General features: G+C 48.7%; 1 protein-coding gene across 1 annotated transcript in view; it reads right to left on the bottom strand.

Moving 5' to 3' along the window:
* LOC144322490 (stimulated by retinoic acid gene 6 protein-like) overlaps positions 1 to 9,699 on the bottom strand; it is a 49,110-nt gene extending 39,411 nt beyond the window's left edge. Inside the window, exon 1 of the mRNA XM_077912613.1 lies at positions 9,387 to 9,699. Coding sequence (XP_077768739.1) covers positions 9,387 to 9,568 — 182 coding nt within the window. The 5' untranslated portion in view covers positions 9,569 to 9,699. The remainder of the gene's footprint in view (positions 1 to 9,386) is intronic.
* Between the last annotated feature and the right edge of the window lie 11,123 nt (positions 9,700 to 20,822).

Here is a 20,822-nt window from a genome sequence, read left to right as displayed (position 1 = left end):
AAGTCCTTCTCCTTTATAACCTTTATAGTTCTAAGCAAAAATGGGATCTGACTACACTTGATTTCTTCATTTAATCAAGGAAAGAAAACGCATTTACTAAAGAAAGGAAATTTCTTGTGTCAGTATATACAGATGCATCAGACTCTTCTGGATGGGTGACTGCCACACAGATTCACCAGCAGGCCCGTGTCCTGCTTGGAGGGGCTGAGCCGAGAGCTGGTCTGGAAACAGGTGAGCTCATGTAGCCCCGGGGCTACATTTCCTCCCAGCAGCCACCACCGTGAACATTTGAAGCCTACCACAGGCAACCCAAGTTCGAAAACCACTGAGACCCCTTCCTGGTCTCTGCTACTCATACTGCTTCCTGGTGGGTCCAGGGCTGGTGGGCAGGTGGCTAAAGGGTGAACACCTATAGGACAGCAGCAAAGCAACACCCCCAAATGTAGAAGATCCTCTTTCCACGGATGATGCCTTGGGAATGTGTTTCTGATATACTGTTAAGTGAAAGAAAATTCCTTCTTGATCCCAAGTTGTGAAGAGTGGGCATCTCTAGGTAGTGGGATTTCAGGTCATGCTACTGTCTTCTTATGATTTTTTTTCTGAACTGCAGTACACAGAGATATGCTGCTTGACAGCTGTGTCCTTCTAGCCGGATGAGTGCTAAGAACAGTGTCTAGCACATAATAGAGGCAATAAACATGTGCTCTGTAATCTGGGGAAAAAATGAATGGTTGTCCTTAAGCCATAAAACACCATTCTGAAGTGAAGATGTGTGTGAAATCAGCATAAAGTGAAAATATGCAAGGTTTGTGGTGGTATAAATTACAAATCTTTAATTAAAAAAATCTTTTTTTAAAAGGTTTTATTTATTTATTCATGAGAGACACAAAGAGAGAGGCAGAGACACAGACAGAGGGAGAAGCAGGCTCCATGCAGGGAGCCCGATGCGGGATTTGATCCCTGGACCCCGGGATCAGGACCTGAGCCAAAGGCAGATGCTCAACCGGTGAGCCATCCAGGCGTCCCTAATTTTTAAAAATTCTTAATAAAATGCTGTGAGGGCCAATCTGAGGCGTGCTATGTACTGCTCCCTTTGGCCCTAACATTATCACTCTATAGAAATAAGTTAAACATAGGACAACAGCCCTCCTTGACAGATGGGTGTCACTTAACTGTGTGTCGGCTATGGCCGAGGCATTCTGCAATTTTAGATTACCTAATCTTTGCAGGAATCTCATGTTATCTCCTAAAATTAAGAAGTGAAGCCAGGAGAGGCTTCATAGCCCGCCCAGAAGAAGGTGAGGCTGCCCATCACCACCCTCCCAGTCCCAGCTGCCAACTCACAGGGCTCCCTGGAGCTGCTATAGTGGCCTGGCCTCCCAGCCTGTGGCCGACCCATCTCCCACTCCCAGGGCAGCCTGGCACCTGGCACAGAGAGGCCCAGGAATGCCTGCTACATTTAAGAAACAAAACAGAGGATCAGGATCACAGGGAAAGGGAGGGAAAAAGAAAACAAGAAGAAATCAGAGAGGGAGATAAACCATAAGAGACTCATCTTAGGAAACAAACTGAGGGTTGCTGGAGGGGGGAGGAGTGGGGAGAGGGGGTAACTGGGTGATGGACATTAAGGAGGGCATGTGATGTAATGAGCACTGGGTGCTATATACACCTGATGAATCACTGACCTCTACCTCTGAAGCCAAGAATACATTATATGTTAATTAACTGAATTCAAGTTTAAAAATAAATAAATATGAAGGAGGAAAAAAAAAAAGGAATTGGCACCGGGGAATGTTGAGTCTTTTGATTTGGGTGAGGTCAGCTCCCTCTGAGTTGCTTGAGCAGAAGAGTGCCTTCTGCTTCAACTCCCAACTATCAAGTTTTAAGTAAGTAAATACTTTAGATCAAAAAAAAATTTTTTTCCAAGGGAACTTCCCTCAAGAATCTGAGGCCCAGAGAGGGCCAGCGAACAGAAGAAGTCAGGATGCCCAGGACTATTTCAGGCATAGCCCAGTGAGTTCAGGCACTGGCCTCCTCATGGGCAGCAGCAGCAGGACTGCTCAGTGTGGAGAAGGATTAGGGAAGGAGGAAGAGGTCTCTGTCTGTCCGTGTGTGTGTGTACGTGTGTGTCTACATGGGTGCAGGTGCCTGCCTGTCCATGTGATACCTCCAGGAGGGCAGTAGTCTGTGTGTTGGGGTGTGTGATGTGCCAGCCCAGACCCACCTCTGTGAATCCCATCAACCCCCTCATGCACAGCCTCCCTGAGGGTTCAGGGCAGATGTAATGGTGTGCTCAGGCTGGCTTGTACCAGCTTGGGACTGTCCCATCATCAGGAATCTTGCCAGCCAGTTGTTCAAGACCAGCACTGTTAAAAATTAAATTATATAAATTTATAATTAAATAAGCCATATTAAAAAGAAAGGTAGGAAACACTCAAAACCCATCACTTTGTAATTATTTTTCCATCATCTATGCTTTTGAGGTTATTTACATCTATTGTATCCATATGATGGAAACTATGTTATAGGGTGCCACTGAGCATCTCTTCCCATATTCACTTTCAGGGACATCAAGCTGGGAATATTTACATCATGTTGGGAATATTTACATGGTGGAAACAGGGAAACACTACAAATCAGGGCTTGCTTTATTGTTTTGTAGATTGACTATGAAGTGGCAGAGAAAATGTTAATAATGCAGATTACATTTAAGCATGTTTGTAGCCATGGCACTGTAAATCGCAAAAAAAAAAAAAAAGAAAAGAAAAATTTTGAGGAAATACTCTTCCAGAATTTTTTTTCTCTTCCAGAATTTAAAAACTCCTATCCTATTCATCTAAGAAATAGTTTCCATTAATTGATAAACAAGTGAATTTCTGACCCATCCCTTGTCTTCATTGTTTCATATGGGTCTTACTCATTAATGTAAATAAAATGATCAAATAACATTCATGTCGAAACTATGCTCATTCATCAATTGCAGGTTAGCTACAGATAAGAGTTCAGCAAAAAATCAATGAAAGCATTCCACGAGAATTAATTGGTTGTATGGAACCTGTACTAAAGAGTGTTGTATATTTCATTATTTGTAAGTTGTGTGATACATCTGTTCTATTAGTACCATGTATGTTAAACATATATATTTTTTTCCAGAGAGCCAGTTTTTACACATTCCCTGGCACACCACTGGGCAGATGTGGCCCTGGCCCTGGGCATGGGCGAAAAAAATGAGGATGTCGGAGTTTGGAAACTGATGTTGATATAAAATATGCTTTGGGAGAAAGATAAGTTTAGAGGAAAAAAACACAGGAGGGAGCCAGTGCCCTGACCTACTCTCTTCTCCCATGCTCTGCAAAATGAGAGAACTGGACCAGTGTAGTATTTTTAAGTTTTTTTGACTACGAGTCATAGTTGTGGTCAAGTACACAATAGCTGTGACCCAGTTCACTTGTGTATGTGTGCGAGCACACGTAAAACAAATTTTCCCAACACAGAACTCTTCATATGCACAGTATCCTCTAGTATTTTTAATTTGATTCAATTCTATTCATTTTGCTCTGGTCCATTCCATTTTGTAAAATGCCGGTCATAACCACTAAATTAATTGTACAGTCCACTAACGGTTCTCAATCAGCAGCTTGTTAAAAACCTGACTATGAGGTCATTGCCAGGGCAGGGGCCCCCATCCCTGAAGGCCTCTGACTCACGGTACCTGCTGCAAGCATTTGTCCTTACACTGAGGGTTCCCAAATACCAGGCCTTGCTCTGATGTGTAACAGCAGGTGAGATCATCTGGAAACTTTAGATGAGGCCCTTATCAGCCTGCCCTTGGGGGCATTGCACCAGCCTCCTGGCCCTGGCTCACCTCCCTGGTGCCAGAGTCCATCCTTCTGCCCTCCCCTGGGAAGGTCTCTCCGCAGCTCCTTAGCCATGTGGCTCTCTGGTACTCATCACCTGTACTTCCTGTTGCCGGTGACTTCTTCAGGCCTAAGCTCTCACTCTCAGCCTGGGCTTTTCCAAAGCAAGAAAAGTTTCACTCAACTTCAAACTCCAACCATCTCCCATCCCAGCTCTACCCCCAGCTTTTAACTTGGGACAGATACATAACAAACCCAGTACGTGCTAAATGAATGAATGAATAAAGATGGAAGGAAGGAAGGTGGAGGGAGGGAGAATGAGAAACACAGCACTGAAGTGGTGGGCTTGTGTGTGGCACAGCTATGCCCTGTCCACCTGAGGGAAAACGCTCTCATCCACCCATCATGGAGTCACAGACCTCCGCCCAGTCACCAGAAGTTTCTGGAATCCAACCCCTTTGGATGCATGAATGCCTTCTAGGACCCTCCCCAGAACCCATACCGACACCCAGGCAGCCATGGTGTCTCATTTGGGCACTTCCCCACAAAGCCAACCCTTCCATTTCACTGAGTCATTGGAGCCGGACAGACCTGAGAGGGAGCCCAGTTCCATGTCTCAGCAGCTGTGTGACGGTGGCCAACCATGCCTTCCTGGGCCATACTCTCTTCATCCTGAAAGTGGATCTGATGCTTCCCCTCTGGGCTGCCTGACAATTAGACACAGTGAGAGTCAAGTGCCCATCTCAAGTTCAGTGAGAACTGATGTTCTCCCTTTCCTGCTTTGGCACAGCTCTGACCAAAGAAAAGAGATTTGCCTTCAGTTGGGCTGAAAAGGTACTCCTGCTGGCCAACCCTGTCTGCTCCTCTGTCCTTGGAGTGTCTATGGTCAGCCCTTCTCAATCCACTGCACGGCACAGTCTGGCATCCCCGGTCTCTTACTAGGCATGAGGGTATCGGGGACTCCCCTGCTGTTGGCCCCCTGACCATGCAATGGACTGAAGTCCTTCACCTGGTTAACCAGTAGCCACAGTGTCTGCTACGCTTGGCCCTGTGACCGCCTCTCACTTCCATGCTACTGGCAGGGTGGCCAAAGCACAGCATCTTTACCCAGAAAAGCCCCACTGCCCCTTAGAGCCACCAGCTTCTGAGACCCTCACATAAAGAGGCCTGGCCAGGCATGACTGCTTCAAGGTCACCTAGCTGTGCCGCAGGTGCCACAGCTCCTTTAGCCCAGAGACCACACTTCTGTTGGTCACTTGTGAACTAAGCAGGTTGAACTGCTTGGGGCACAGCCCACCACCACAGAAGCCAGCCCACTGCTTGCCAAGTGTCTTTTCCTGGGTCTGCATCCCCCTGGATGGGGAGCTCCCTGGGGTCTGAGACCCTTCACATTTATCTCTAGGTGCCTGGCTCCTGGGTGCACCAGTAGGTGCTCACAAAAGTTCCCTAAGTGGTTGGAGGGATGGCTACCATTTTCTCAGGGCCCACTGGGCACCAAGCCACGCTTTAAGGGCTGTACAATATTAGCTAACTTCATCCTCATGACAGCCCTGTGACAGAGGCACTACGATCACCCCACTTCACAGATGGGGAAATGCAGAGGCACTGAAAGGTCAGGAAGTTCATCCAAGCCTACTCAGCTAGTAAGTGGAGGAGCCAGCAGGACTCGAACCCTGGCAATGTGGACCATCACATAAGAACCTTCTGTTACATTCTAGGACTCTTCGATGTCGTATTCCAGTTCCATGGTCAGGGCAATCTGAACTCTCTCAAAGACCAGAGTTGCACGGGGGCCTGTGAAGGACTGACTTTGTGTGCCAGGTCATTTGTGCACAGATTTAAGAGTTCCATGGGGGGAAGCAAACTTCCTTTCAAGTCTGAGATCCACGATGAAATGATAAGCTGTCTGGAGGAGTGGGGAGCAGGAGGGGGTCCCCAGAAAACCAGTCTGGCTGTGGGATTGGTGATGGGAAGACATGCGTTCAATACACTATTTCCATATCAGAAAGGGAGACAGAACATGAGAGACTCCTAACTCTGGGAGATGAACTAGGGGTGGTGGAAGGGGAGGTGGGGGGGGGCAACTGGGTGATGGGCATTGGGGGGGGCACTTGATGGGATGAGCATTGGGTGGTATATGTTGGCAAATTGAACACCAATAAAAAATAAATTTACAAAAAAAATACACTATTCCCTCCTCTGTTATAAATATGTATACTTCCAATTTTAAAACTTTAAATTGTTTAAATAAAATAAAATTAAGTCCATGACTATCATAAAACCCACACGGGTGGCCGCCTGGCGGACGATCTCTTGTTTTCTTCCCTGCCCCACTACCCCACTTCAGGCCTGCCTCTGACAGCCTTTCCAGAAAAGTCATATGTGTCTTCTGTCTGTTTCTCTCTTACTGTCTGCCTGCTGGTTTGTCTCTGTCACTTTCTGTGACTCTGAGAACCAGGGGAAAGCTATGTAATGAAAGATATACACACACTCTGTTTTTATTCCACTTTTTTCCCGGGGCGTCTGTCTTCTCTGTGTCCAAATCCATTTCCTTCTCTTTTGCCTTGACTACTGTCATTCATTTTGCCCTTGCTATACAACTGGAAATGGTCGGTTCTGGGTCAGTAACCTCCTTAAGAGGGCATGTATAGGCTTATTTTTTATGTTCTTGTGGGACCTCAGATCTGTCTGGAGGGAAGAGTCTGGGATTTGGAATCAAGCACCTTGCAACCTGGGGTGACTCATTTCTCCTCCCTGCACCCTGGGCTGCCTGGCTGCGGAATGGGTAGAGTGCCAGCACTTCCCTAGATCATTAAAGAATGGATATGGATGGTGCATTGTTAACTGAGGCCCACATCCCCCTTCCCTATAGCTGCCTCCCTCAATGCCTCAGGTGGATTCCAAGCAGCAGCCTGGCCCCCAGAGGACCCCGGGGCGCTCTCCTTGGGTGGCACCAGCAGCAGCATCGAGAGACACAGAAGCCACTGTACCAAAATCCTGACTGGGTGCCCCGGCTCCACCAGTGTCTCGGGGAGACCAGATCAGCTCGGCCAGGTTGGGAACAGAGCTCTTCACTGGAACATAGGAACCATGGGATCTTCCCCTGTGTCAGCTAGGGGGTACCTTGGGAAGGAACAGGGCTCTTCAGTTCCCAAAGCATTCTCACTCCCAAGGTCTGGCTGGACCCTTAGAGAAGGAGCTTCAGAGAGAGGCTGTCACTTGTCCACAGGAGTGGAGGGGGGACTCCAACACAGGTACTGACTTTAAGTTCTGAGGATCAGAGTTGAGGTATTAATGGGCCTTTCATGCCTTTATTCCATTTTCTCCCAGGGCCTCTTATTTTCCCCACCATGTGCCAGGTCTTTATTCTCTGTGAGCAGAGCCAGACAACCAGCCTGGGTCCAGGGAGACAACCATGATAAAGAGGAGGTCCTGGGAGGGGCACATGGAGGCCATGAGGGCATGAGGCTGACCTCAAAAGAATGTCAGGGGCCCAGAGGGCACAACAGCCCCATGAGGTACATCACATTCTCTGAGGGCAGCTCAGACTTCTATTCTGAGTCCAGACCATATAGCCAATTGCCTGCCTTCTCGTTATCTCGGTTTGGATGTCCCAAGCACTCCAGTCCAACCTGTCCCAACTGAACACTCCTGCCAACCTGCTCCTCCTCAGGGATCCTCAGGTCAGGAGTAGCATCACCGCCCGTCCATTAGGCCAAGCCAGAGGCCCAGAGGCATGCTCTCTAATCCACCCCTAGATCAAGCCCGGTCAGGAGGACTCTCCAATCCTTGCTGAATCCAGACACGCCTCCATCCCCCCAGTCACCACCACAGTCTAGGCTACCCTCATCCTCACCTGGACTTCAGGATAGAATTCCCACCATGTCCTACACATCCTGCGCTGCCCCCCTCATCTGTCCTCTACCCTGTGACCAGAGGGACCTCCCGAAGTCCACATCCAACCACACCCCCTTGCTTCCTCTTACTGCTTCCTCTTAATGCTTCCCTCTGAGCCCAAGGAGCCCAGCTGGAGAGAGGGGAGAGAGAGACCAGCCAGCGCCCTCAGGCTCCCTAGTTCACATCCCCCAGCACTCAGCTGACTCCGCTCTCTGTCCGCTTGTCCTTCAGGACACCCTCTGGTCTGTTCCCTGTCCCACATCCTTCTCCACCCACTGGAGGCTTCCTCCCTCTTTCCCCATACCTAGGGCTCCAGGTATGCCCTTCTTTTCAAAAACTCACATTAGGCCATCTTGCTTTTATAAAAGCCCTACATTAGTACTTGTTTTCACTAACCAAAAGAAACCCAAAGGGGGTTTTCCCCTTTATGAAAAAAGGCCAAAAGCAAAAAAACAGTGTTCAGCGTTTGTTTTATAGCAAGTTGTTATAGAAGCAGCAGGGACCCCAGTTATCGAGATGCGCCCCCAGCCCCCCGCCTGCTCCTTCCCCAGGAAACACATTCAGCATCTCCATCAAGCTGCCAGAGCTTGGAACTGTGTCTGTGAGCACTGGTGCTTTATCTTGATTTATTTTGTGCATCTGTTAGCCAGATGTGTCCTAAGATAACAGAAAAGCCTAAGAGAGGTTAGTTCTGGGGTCTGGGAACACTCAAAAATTTTTCTACATAACGGCTTTACAGCACTCTGGCTTATGAAAAGTTTAGTAACAGACAGCCTGCTTCCCCAAGGGACTCCCATCATGTCTGTCTGTCCATGACTCCTCTTCTGTCACTCACCCTCCACGGCATCCCTCAACAACCTAACCAGACACACTATGACACCAGAAAGTGACAGTTCTACTTTCTGTCATAGTTTGGGCTACTCTTTTCAGGTCTTAGATTATTTAAGATGAAAGATTTAAGTTCCAATGTTTGAATGAGAGTTCTTAATCACTGGCATTTGGACAGGACTTTATAGATCTCAAAGTCATTTCACATCCTCTTCTCATATGATCTTTTTTTTTAATCATACGATCTTTACAAAGTTGGGGTTCAGCTGGACCAGAGTTATTACACCTGATTTATAAATGAGGAAACTGAGGCATTTGGATTTTCCGGAAACTACAGAGCCAGGATTCCAACTCAGGTCCTCCAACACCATCCCTGGGCTCTTCCCATTTGACTCCGGCTCCAAACTGAAGGTAAATAGAAATCTGTTCACTGGGATCCCTGGGTGGCACAGCGGTTTGGCGCCTGCCTTTGGCCCAGGGCGCGATCCTGGAGACCCTGGATCGAATCCCACATCGGGCTCCCGGTGCATGGAGCCTGCTTCTCCCTCTGCCTATGTCTCTGCCTCTCTCTCTCTCTGTGTGACTATCATAAATAAATAAAAATTAAAAAAAAAAAAAAAGAAATCTGTTCACTGACCCAGGAACCCATCCATGGTTTCTGTCTACATGCCAGCCTACCGACAAATCAGCTAAATCTATGCCTTTCTCCCAGTTTCCGTGAACCACCAACATCAAAGAAGACAGCTGACAAGAACAAGTGGTTGTCCAGCACGACTTGTCTTGAATCCGACTCTGATAACTCACCTTGAGTTTGTAGAAAGCATCTCGGTGGGAAAGCAGTTGCCTGCAACCCCAGTGAGCAATCTGGTTCTCTGGATTGTGCTGTGAGCTTCTCTGGCCTCTTGGTTATCAACTGCTTCTGATATTCTGGTGTTGTGCCCAGTTGCCTTCACAGCACCCAAAAACCCTAGAGAAAAGGCAAACATCCAGTCAAATATTTACCAAAGAAATGAAAGCAGGCAGGTGGCTTTCTTCCTTGTTTTGGAAGACAAACGGCTATTTTTCTGCTCTTCCTCCCCTTCTCCTGCTTTCTCAGGTAAAGCAGGAACGTCCCTCCCATTTGCTCTCTCCTGGACACTTGCTATCTCTTTTAGCCCCCTGGGGTGGGCATCGGAGTGGGGGGGGGGGTTGCTGAACTATCAGAACTTTGCCCAGCAGCTAAGGCCTCTTTGGCTAGCTATAAAAATTATTATAGGCAATAAAGTAGGACTCTGTCTCGAGGCAATAAACCAGGAAACGAGGACCACTGGCTTCAAGATTCTCCTTGGAAACGAGGCCACCCATTGCCAGGAGAAGAGGCTAGAGACAAGTTCAAAACTGAACCCCACCCATGCAGCAGAACTGGCTTGCTGGCCGCCAGGATTCTTGATCCTTTTCCATAAAGTGAGACTGTTGCTCAGAAGGACCTGCCCAGCCAGGGCCATACTCCCCAGACTCCCCAGGCCCTGGCTTCTAGGAACAGACATGGAGCTAAGGCTCACCAAAGGAATGTGAGCAGAGGTGACAGGGGTTACTTCTGGGCCAAGACAGTTAAGAAGCAAGTGTGTCTTTTCCACCTTCCCCTTCCCCATCTGCTGGCTTAGAACACAAAGGACCTAAAGAAATGGGATGGACCAAGCCTGGGTCCCTGAATCACTATGTAAAGGAATCTGTTCTCTGCACCAGCGGACCTCTCACACACTGGTCTGTGGGCAAGAAATAAAGTTCTACTGTAACAAGCCAGGGAAGCACAGGCTTTTGTCACGACAAATGTTGCCCTCGCTGATGCGGCACAGAATGTGGAGGACTTGTAACCATCATGAGGTCCAGGTCCTTTATTCTAAAGGTAAGAAAGCTAAGGTTTAAGGAAGAGAAGTGGACTAAAAGGACTGGCCAAGCCTCGGAAACCCCGCTGTGCCCGCAGAGCTGTGCCAAGGGCATGAGCAGCTCATGTCACAGGTAGAGAACCCAGGGCACTGCTGATTGGACCAAATGCCCGACCCCAGACAGCCAGTCATAAACTGCATCAACCTATTATCTGTGATGGACACTCTGCCCAGCGGGTCACTTGTCTCGGGAGTTTGACCTTGAGACAGAGCAAGAGCTGAGTGTTGGTCAGTGGGACCGAGAACCAAGTGACACATAGATGCAGGACATAGGGAGGGGTGGCGTCCCGATCAGGGCCGAGCATGCCTCTCCTGCAGCTGAGAACAGTTACGATTTCCCAGGTACCGCAGTGGCCACGGATTCTAAATGGCCTCGCTGTTTCCAAATGGTCTGATTGGGAAGGAGAGGCCAGGAGTCCCCGTCTGTCAGTGCCCCCTGCGCCCAGCTCCAGGCCAGGCCAGGCCAGGCACCACCCGCCCTCCTCCCAGCTCTCACTCCGGCCCCTCTCATGCACCCCTTCCCCAAGCCCGGAGGGGGCCCACATCACAACGGGTGCAGGCACAACCCGGAATGAGCCGGGGTCCTGCATCAACACTGGGGGATGGGAAATACCTGTTTGAGGTTCTGCAGGATTAAGGAGTAAATGTCCATCACGTTCGAGTCATTACGCATGGTGGAGGCGGCTTGCTACAGCTGCTGGTCCGCATCCTCACAGCCGGTGCCGGACCACCTCGGAGCTCCCTGCCCCCCGCTGCCCCACCTCCCCCTCGCTCAGGACAGGGCACATCTCCCCGGCGCAGCTCAGGCGCTCCTGCCCTTGCTCAGAGCCCTCCCAGGGCCTACACTCCTGCCCTCCCTCCTAGGGGCCTTTCCAAACCTTCCAGGGAGTCGCTTCCACCTTCTTCTCTGGCCTCATCTCCACTAGTTTCCTGCCACATTACGTTCTCTGTGAGTTGTAGTCCATCCCTAAGCACAACCTTCCATGCTCCTCTGGATCTTCAGGGAGCAAGGAACAGAGATCTACTCAAGGTGCCTGGGGTTAGTGGGGTTTCCTACTACTCCCCTGCAGGGTCCCAACCCCGGAAGGCTCTGGAAACTCAAACCAGCTCTTGAGAATTGTTCTTCTACCTCCCTGGCCGAGAGCCCTCTCTTGTCTCTCTCCCTTTGGGTATTTTTGCTTCTCTTTATGGTTCAGTCTCTTTGCTTTTTTATGGCTTCTGCTGTCTCGTGGTTTCAACTCACCACTGTCCTGAGGATTATCTTTTCAACTTCTACCCCCAAAGGTCACCCCCTCCTCTGCAGTTCCCTCAGTTGGAAGTGCTCACAGTAAAGCTCCGTCCTGGTTTATCTTTACCCCGTGTAGGTCATAGACCAGTCTACGTTCTTCTGTCTTTGGCTCATGCAGCCTTTGTATATACTTTGCTAGGGCTGCCATAACAAATACCACACACAGGGTTGCTTAAACAACAGAAATGTAATCTTTCACAGTTCTGGAAGCAGGAAGAACCAGATCAAGGTGTCAGCAGGTTTGGTTTCTACTGAGGTCTCTGGCTTGCAGAGCATTGCCTCCTCACTGTCCCTGCGCCACCTTTCCTCTGCACATGTGCACCGCCAGTGTCTCTCTCTGTATCCTAATCTCCCCTTCTTAGGAGAACACCAATCAGATTGGATTGGAGCCCACCCTAATGGCTCCATTTTAACTTGACTATTTCTTTAGATGGCCCATCTCCAAATATAGTTGTATTAGAAAATACTGGGGGTTAGGGCTTCAACATATGAATATGCAGGGGGACATGAGTCAGTCCATCACAACTGGTCTAATCAGCTCTGGTGGAGTGGGAAAGGGTCACGTAAGCAGTAAACAGACACCATAACTGACAAATTCAGACCATTTGTTTTTTATCCCTTTATTATCCCCATTAAACACCTCCTCTTCCTGCTTATCCCCATTGTTCTTGTTCAGTAAGTCCTACCTCAAACATAGTATCTGGCATGAAGTGTCACTGGTCACTACAGTGTAACCTTATTTGTCTTGGTGTGATCTGCAGCTCTTTTATGGTACATATTAGGTCTTCTTCATTTGCTATAGGACACATATTTATGGAACAATGGGTGCAGTGGTTCCAAGTGTGGACTCTGGGACCAACTTCATTGTGAACTAGCTGCATAATCTTGACCAAGTTACTGTTATCCTCTCTGAGCACTGGTTTCACCTGAGATAAGGTATACAATGCTGCGTGGTCACGTGAGGTTGAAATGAGCAAATACCCATGAAGCGTTTAGGTGGGTGCCTGACACCCAGTAAGCACTCGATGGACATTAGCTGGGTGCTGACTGGGACTCGGAGTATATAGTCACATCCCAGGTCACTGTGTCCAGTTCCCCCAGTAGATCACAGTGACTTGGAAGACAGCACTAGATCTGGCTCAATGCAAAGTCTGCAATACAGGGGAGGCTTTGTAAATGCTTATTCTTGGAATTGAAAATAACAAAAGGAAAATGAAAAAGAGACATAGGAGGATCAAGCCCAACACAACTCTGGTACCGGATGTCTAGAAACAAGGAAACACTGTAAATGTGTTTCCTCTAAAACCAGGCCCTCTCCTTCCTGGGAAGGAGAGGTTCTTGCCATGTCCATGCCACATGGTTCAGAGAAAAGAACTGCAAAGCTCTTCTCCCTCCAGACACATGGAGAGGCCATCTCTTCCAGGAGCCAGGTGCTTCCTGGCTCCATGGCCCAGGCTTCAAACGGCTATTTTAAGTTCTTGGATTATAATGGTGGTTTCCCTCAATTCTACAATTCTTCTCTTCACACCATTCAGGAAAAGTCATTATTGAGTTGCCACTGACCGCCCTGGGAAGGATGGGAACAGCCACTTCAAAGTGGGAGAAACGCTAACATGCTTGAGCTAAAATGCTCAAGTTCAGCAAAATTTCATCTGCAATAATAAGCACCCATTTCTAAGCAGCTATGATGTTCCAGACGTGGCCCCTCTGAACAGGAGGCAGCCCTCTCTGGTAGATTCCATTTTCTTTCTCTCAAGCCTTCTCATTTTAGTGTTCAATCGAAACAAAGAACCTGATGGGCATCTGTAGAACGTTTCAACATTTGATTTTTCTCTACCAGTCTAACTTATGCAAACCTTTCAGAATATTGCTTCTTCTATCCAAAGCACATTAATTCCTTCTTGAAGTTTTGGGGCACCTGAATACTTATGTTGAGTTCATCCAGGTTATTGATAAAAACACTGATTATAGAGCCCTACAGCACTCCACCAGAGACCTCCTTCCAGCAGCGATGCGATGGTGCTGCAGTTGGCAGAGAGTGAGGACAGAGATGAGCAGCTACACCAGAACCCGGGTTAGGCTGGCTTACTGTCTTGCAGCTGTGTATTTAGCAGGGTTCAGAGTTTGGTGACAGGACAGAAGGGAACTCAGCACTGCATCTCAAAGGCTGTGCTTGTTTCCTGAGTGTGGGGAGCTTATCATAGGACAGCCTCTACTTATTCCAGACACGTGGCTGGCTTAATTATTAAATTTAGAAACAAAAGAACCCAGCTATCCAGATGATCTAGTGCAATTTCTCCATTAAGTAGCTATAATGTGGGGCACCTGGGTGGCTCAGTGGTTGAGCATCTGCCTTTGGCTCAGGTTGTGATCCCAGGGTCCTAGGATTGACTCCCTCATTGAGCTCCCTGCAGGGAGCCTGCTTCTCCCTCTGCCTGTGTCTCTCCCTCCCTCCGTCTCTCTCTCTCTCTCTCTCTCTCTCGAATAAGTAAATAAAATCTTTAAAAAAAAAAAGTAGCTATGACAGCTTTCTAGAGCATCGATATCCCTTGACTAGGGACAATTTTCTCACTTAGAAAAAGAAGGAAACTAATCTATGTTCCAATCCTGCTCCTTCTCCATTACAGACCAGCCTGGCTCCACCTGCTAGGAGAATGAAGACAAACTTAACTGGGCATTCAGCGACCTTTGTGACCTGGCCCCAGTTTATCTTCCCATACTAGACTCAACTTTGGACAAGTCCTCAGGAGATCAGGACTGACCTCTCAGGTACCATCCATTTCCCCTGCAATCACCCATTCATTCTTGTCACAAATATTTACAAAGTACCTGTGTGCCAAGAAGAATGCCAGTCCCTGAGGATAGGTACTCTAGAGACACATCTTGGGCCCTCTTCCCATTAGCCAAGAGCCTGGCTGAGGCACAGTGTGCTCCCTGGGGAGGGTTCTGGTACTCTGTAATTGCTCACAGATGGGATGCAGAGAATGAGATGACTACACCAGGAGGCTGGGCTGGGGTTACACAGGGACAGACCAGAGCAGCAGATCAGACCCTGCAAAGGCCATTTCTAGAGCATCAGGAGGGGGACCCACTTAAACTGAAAGCCAACCACATATGGGAAAAGGAATTCAGCGCTGGGACACCCAGAGACCCGGGTCTTCCCCTCAGCTCTGCCCTGCAGGGCTCTGGAACTTTGAGCAAGTTTCTTCCCATTCTGGCTCCAGTCACCCCCTTTTTAAAGTGAAGATGTCAGAGGTGGTCTCTAAAGACCCCTTCTCCCCACCTGACCCAGCTCTGATGAAGCCTTCCCTGAGCTCCCTCAAGAACCCCACTGCTTCAGATGGACTCATACCTCTGGAGTACGCTGTGATTATCTGTATCCATTTCTGTTCTCTTCTCCTAACCAAGAGTGCTTTATGCCAGCACCTTGGTTCATCTGAATGATTAGGGAGCGGGACACCTGGGTGGCTCAGTGGTTGAGCGCCTACCTTCGGCTCAGGGCGTGATCCTGGGGTCCTGGGATCGAGTCCGGCATCAGGCTCCCTGCATGGAGCCTGCTTCTCCCTCCGCCTGTGTCTCTGCCTCTGTGTGTGTGTGTCTCTCATGAATAAATAAAATAAAATGAATGATCAGGGAGCATAGATTGAACTAAATGAAGGAGGTTACAAGGTCATTTCTAGGTCTGTAATCCCGACCTTGTCCACAAGGTGGCACTGTGCACAGGTGGCCCTAACCCAAGCCTCGCATTTGGTGGAAGCCCTGGGAAAGATGCTGATGGGAAAACAGAGAACCAGGGATTTTCCTGAAAGACTTATCCTCTGACTCCCCGGTGGGTATTACTATCCCTTTCCTCCCCATCTTTAAGGTGTCGGTCTGTCAGACAGCAACACAGACCTGAGCTACAGGGCTGAGGCCTGGATCCCATGTTTCCAAGCTCCTCAGCCGGCAGGACCAGCACGCTGACCTCACCAGCCTCAGCACTTCCCACAGCCCCGCAGCTGGGCTGAGCCTCCTCTTTGCTCCTGACTGTGCCATGCTCTCTCTGGTCTTCATGCCTTCAGACACTCCGCTCCCTTTCTCTGCCCTCCTAGACAGCATCTACTGGCCCCTCGAGGCTCAGTTTAAAGAGTACCTTCTCCAGAAGGTGGACTCTTTGCCCCCAGCGCTTTTCTGTAGTCCTGTTTATTGTACTGAAATTGCTTCCAATTTGCCTTCCAGAGGCCACCCTCTTGAGCACACAGCGCCCGGCTTACCCTGCTGTCCTGCACCTGCCTGGCAAGTAGTAGCAGGCCCTCTGAGAGCTTGCCGCATGAAGAATGAGTCAATGAATCTACAAATTAGGGACGTGATGGAGCAAGACAAACAGAGAACCATCTCTCCTCCAACAGGGAGACACTTGAGAATAAGAAAAAACAACTACAGGTGACCCTTGAACAACATGGAGCGGGTAGGTAGGGGCACTGACCATCTGCATAGCTGAAAATCTGCATATAGGGACGCCTGGTGGCTCAGTGGTTGGGTCTGCCTTCAGCTCAGGCCGTGGTCCCAGAGTCTTGGGATCGAGTCCTGCATCGGGCTCCCTGCACGGAGCCTGCTTCTCCTTCCTCTTCCTGTGTCTCTGCCTCTCTCTGTGTGTCTCTCATAAAATAAATAAAATCTTTTTTAAAATCTGCATATAGCTTCTGATTCCCTGAAACTGAACACTATTAGCTCACTGTTGATCAGAAGTCTTACCAATAACGCAGGCGACTAACACATGTTTTGTATGTCCTATGTATTGAATGCTGAATTCTTACAATAGGGTGAACTTGAGAAAAGAAAATATTAAGAAACATCACAAATAAAACACATTTACAGTACTGTAGTATATAAAAGAAACCTGCCTACTTTAAATCCGTGTTGCTGGAGGATCCACTGTACATTTTTATGTTGACACTGGCTCAGGAAGAGACCAAATACTCCTTAGCACAATAAGGACACACTATTACTTTGAAAAGAGTAGAGCCAAGGGCATGTTAAAAGGAGGTAAATGCTTTCCTCTAGTGAGACTAGGCTGTGCTGTCCTCTAAGAAAATGAATCCTCCCCATGGCAAGGTGACTTCTCTTTCAATTATTTATGAGGAAATTGGTGGCAGCTGCTAACTCTCCTGGTTAAAAAAAAAAAAAAAAAAAAAAGTTCCAGGGGCTTCCACTAGTCCCTGCCTCTTCTAATAGTCCACACTCCATATGTCACAGAACTGATGTTGGGATTCGGCCAGTTGCCAAATGTGTCTATTCACTGTGGATTTTTTAATAAAGATTTATTTATTTTAGGGAGAGAGAGAGGGAGCAGGGAGGAGGGGCAGAGGGAGAGAGAGAATCCCAAGCAGACTCCCTGCTGAGTGGGTAGCCTGACACAGGGCTCAATCTCATGACCCTGAGATTAGGGCCTGAGCCGAAGTCAAGAGTTGGACGCTTAACCAACTGAGCCACCCAGGCGCCCCATGGTTCACTGTGATTTGAACATGGACCCTGAGTCCTGCAAGGCCCCCTTTGACTGTGGGCTACAGTGAGCCACTCTAGTAAATGGTCAGAGGTCCTTCTGGGAAGGCCTTGAAGGAGGACTTAATAGAATTTGTATAGCATCTTTGTGTAAGGGATCTGGCCTCCCCTTCTAATTAGGCCTGAAAATTGGAAAAGAGAACCTAGTGATTCAAATCCGCTTCTGGACACCAGACCTGGAGCTTTTTCCCATTGTACACAGCAAGTAACATTTTAGTAGGATGCTCACTATTTCATTCCTAGGGACACTGTGACAACCAGACAATGCCAAAGATCTCTGTGAGTCAAAACCAGGATGTCCACTTCATCCGACTGTCCATCATGGTAACTGCACCCTGCCATGCCTTTGGCAGTTAAGTGCTACCACTTGGCCTCTGCTCTCCTGCAATCTCACCATCCCCAGAGGACTCAGGGAGCCCCTTTCAATGGTGGCATCTCTCATCATCAAATATGGCCAACAGAGGAGAGCACCCAAAGAGTTTTTCAAAGATAACAGTGCTTCCCTTGCTAATGAATTTCTCAGTGTCACAGGGAATTGGTGGTCCTCTGGATCCCCTTGGGGAATGTAGTAGGTGGTTGTGCGGTTGTCCATAATAAATCTATTTCAACATCTCCCCTAAGCCTTTTAATTTTCTCCTTTGCAACACCCTAAGGAAGTATTGGCATCTCAATTTAATTCAGTGCAGATCATCATTAAGCCTCAGTTTCACTTAAACAAGCTAAGTAAACTATAGAGTCACTACCAGCTACACAAACTGACACATTGAATCCACTGCACCAGTATCAACGCTATAAAATAAACGCTATATTCTGTTTTCTTTGGTCCCTCACCCTTAAAATCCATTCTTGCACATACTCCTCAAGTTACTGCAATGTAATTTAGCAAAATCTTGGCATTCTTGTATATCTTCTCAGATTTTGTACTTGCCCTGCTCAAGCATATGGAACTCTAATGCCACTTGTGAGTCAGGGGCCACAGGAGGCAAGTGGAGTAGGTCTCGAAGAGAAAAGGTATGCCTGGGCAGCCCGGGTGGCTCAGGGGTTTAGCTCTGCCTTCAGCCCAGGGCGTGATCCCGGAGACCCTGGATCGAGTCCCACGTCAGGCTCCCTGCATGGAGCCTGCTTCTCCCTCTGCCTGTGTCTCTGCCTCTCTCTCTCTCTCTCTCTCTCTGTGTGTGTGTGTGTGTGTGTGTCTCATGAATGAACAAATAAAATATTTAAATATATATATATATACATATACATAAAATTTAAAAAAGGAAAAAAGAAAAGGTATGCCTTGCAAGGTAACAGCCTTAAACAAGGGAAAGTGAATCTTCTCAGACATAATCTGCAAACTGCTTCCACTAGGGAGGGAGGAGGCAGGGAAGGCTCTGAATAACTCAGAGGCTCAAGATTCTTAACTTCATCTGAGTCCACCCAAATATCCCCATTCCGGGTCCAGCACCTACACTATGTCTGGGTTTTATAGTTATCTACAACAGGAGGGCAAACCCTCTATCATATCTTGGCTGCTTAGCATCTTAGTGTCCATCTTTGCAGAGCTCCACATCTTGCTATGTTCCCTCTGACACAGTATTGAATTGGAATCACAGTATTGAATTGAAATCTGTCCCTCCACAACTCCCACCCTTCATGCATGAAAACCCACCCCTCTCTTTGCTCTGAAACATCCCACCAGAAAACTGGAGACAGAGATTTTGTTTTCCCTCAGCCTTCTATGATTGGCCTGTTAAGCTTGAGATTCAAGACTATGGCCCATTTATGATCCCTGGGTGGCTCAGCGGTTTGGTGCCTGCCTTCCGCCCAAGGCGCAATTCTGGAGTCCCGGGATCGAGTCCCGCGTCGGGCTCCCTGCATGGAGCCTGCTTCTCTCTCTGCCCATGTCTCTGCCTCTCTCTCTCTCTGTGTGTGTCTCTCATGAATGAATAAATAAATAAAATCTTAAAAAAAAAAAGACTATGGAGAAACTTCTCCTCACCTTAGGTCCTCAGACTGGGACAGTCACACCCACTTCAACAGCTGCTGAGTGTGCATGTATCCATCCTAACCGCAGTATGAGCTAGTCTCCTATGTGTGCCAACTGTGAGCAGAGGAGGTAGAAATTCACACCATGGGAGCTCACTACCTGGCAGACAACAGAGGTACCTCAACCCTCTTCCCTGCCAGGAGAACTCATCTTTTCTTTTACCCATAATCTTATGGGGCCCACAGATGTCACCCTCTGTGTTAACTGGCACTCTGGGAACCAGAGTTCACTGGGCTATGGGCTTGCAGGCAGTTTTAAAGGAAATGGACACCAATCCAAAAGGCTTCTCCATCTCTAAGAGTTCAGAAAAGAAAGAAAACTGCACACGGCAAATCAGGATTAAGGGGTGAGCAGGAAAAGCCACCCACACAGCTGAGTCAACAAGCCTCTCCCTCCACCCCATGTCTTCACTTCACCATACATCCAACTCCAGCAATCGGGACTCCCTAGGGTTTACTGTGCGGGTCCCCTGCCAGGACCGGGCCAGGGAGAGGATCCACAGCCTGGCTGCCAGCAGGGGCCACGTGAATAAATAACTGACCACATGCTACCCTGTCTTTCCAACATGCACTCCCCACTAACCACAGATATACTGACACCTGCGCGCCAGGACATTCATCACAGCATTATTTGTAGTAACGAAAGGACTCAAAACTGGCTAAATAATTGCAGTTTTCATGCAATTAAATACTATGCAAAGTTTAAAAGCCTGAGGCTAATCCAAAATAGATCATCAGATCTCATCACAACCAAAGTCACTTTTGACTGTGAAATATATCAGGGTTTTAGTAGCATTCAGGGGGAGAAAACCAAACAACGCTCCATTGTTTGTACGAGCCCCCTTTCAGAGACAATCAGAGGCAGGGACACTACGGGAACTACTATGGCTGGAAAACTCAAGTGCAGAGTAACATGCAGGCCCCGCCACTGTGTGTGCGCCCGTGTGTGTTCAGATGGAGGGGCTTTACGACCATACGTGCTTTAACGGGCATACGAAATTTCTGCAAACACGCAAGAACCTGATAACGAGTGGCCTCTCGAGGCTGGGCTGGGACACTGGGTCACAGGGTGGAAGGGAAACTCTTTTCACCATTACGCCCATTCGTAAAAACTCTGACGTGTTACACCGTATAGTCCCTTTTTAAAGACACAAAACTTGAAAACTCCTAAATGCAAACTAAAATTACGAAGCGCATCCTGTTGGGAGCGTCGACGGACCTGCAGCCCGCACGCCCGGTCCTGGCGCTCCCGCGGCGACCTCGGGCCACCTCGGGCCACCTCGGGCGAGCTCCCGCCGCAGGGCCCGCGGGTCCAGGGGCGCGGGCCTCGGGTCGCCGCTCGGGCCGAGCCCACCCCGCCGCGCGGGTCCCGGCCCGGGAGGCCGGCGGCGGCGCCCCGCGGTGCAGGCCCGGCCAATCAGCGGCCGCGAGGCGGGCGGGGTGGCGGCGCGGCGCGCG

Source organism: Canis aureus, chromosome 10 (assembly GCF_053574225.1).
Source record: "Canis aureus isolate CA01 chromosome 10, VMU_Caureus_v.1.0, whole genome shotgun sequence".
In the NCBI taxonomy this organism is placed as follows: Eukaryota; Metazoa; Chordata; class Mammalia; order Carnivora; family Canidae; genus Canis; species Canis aureus.
The sequence above is the reverse complement of the archived record's forward strand: the minus strand, read 5'-3'. Positions and strand labels throughout refer to the sequence as shown.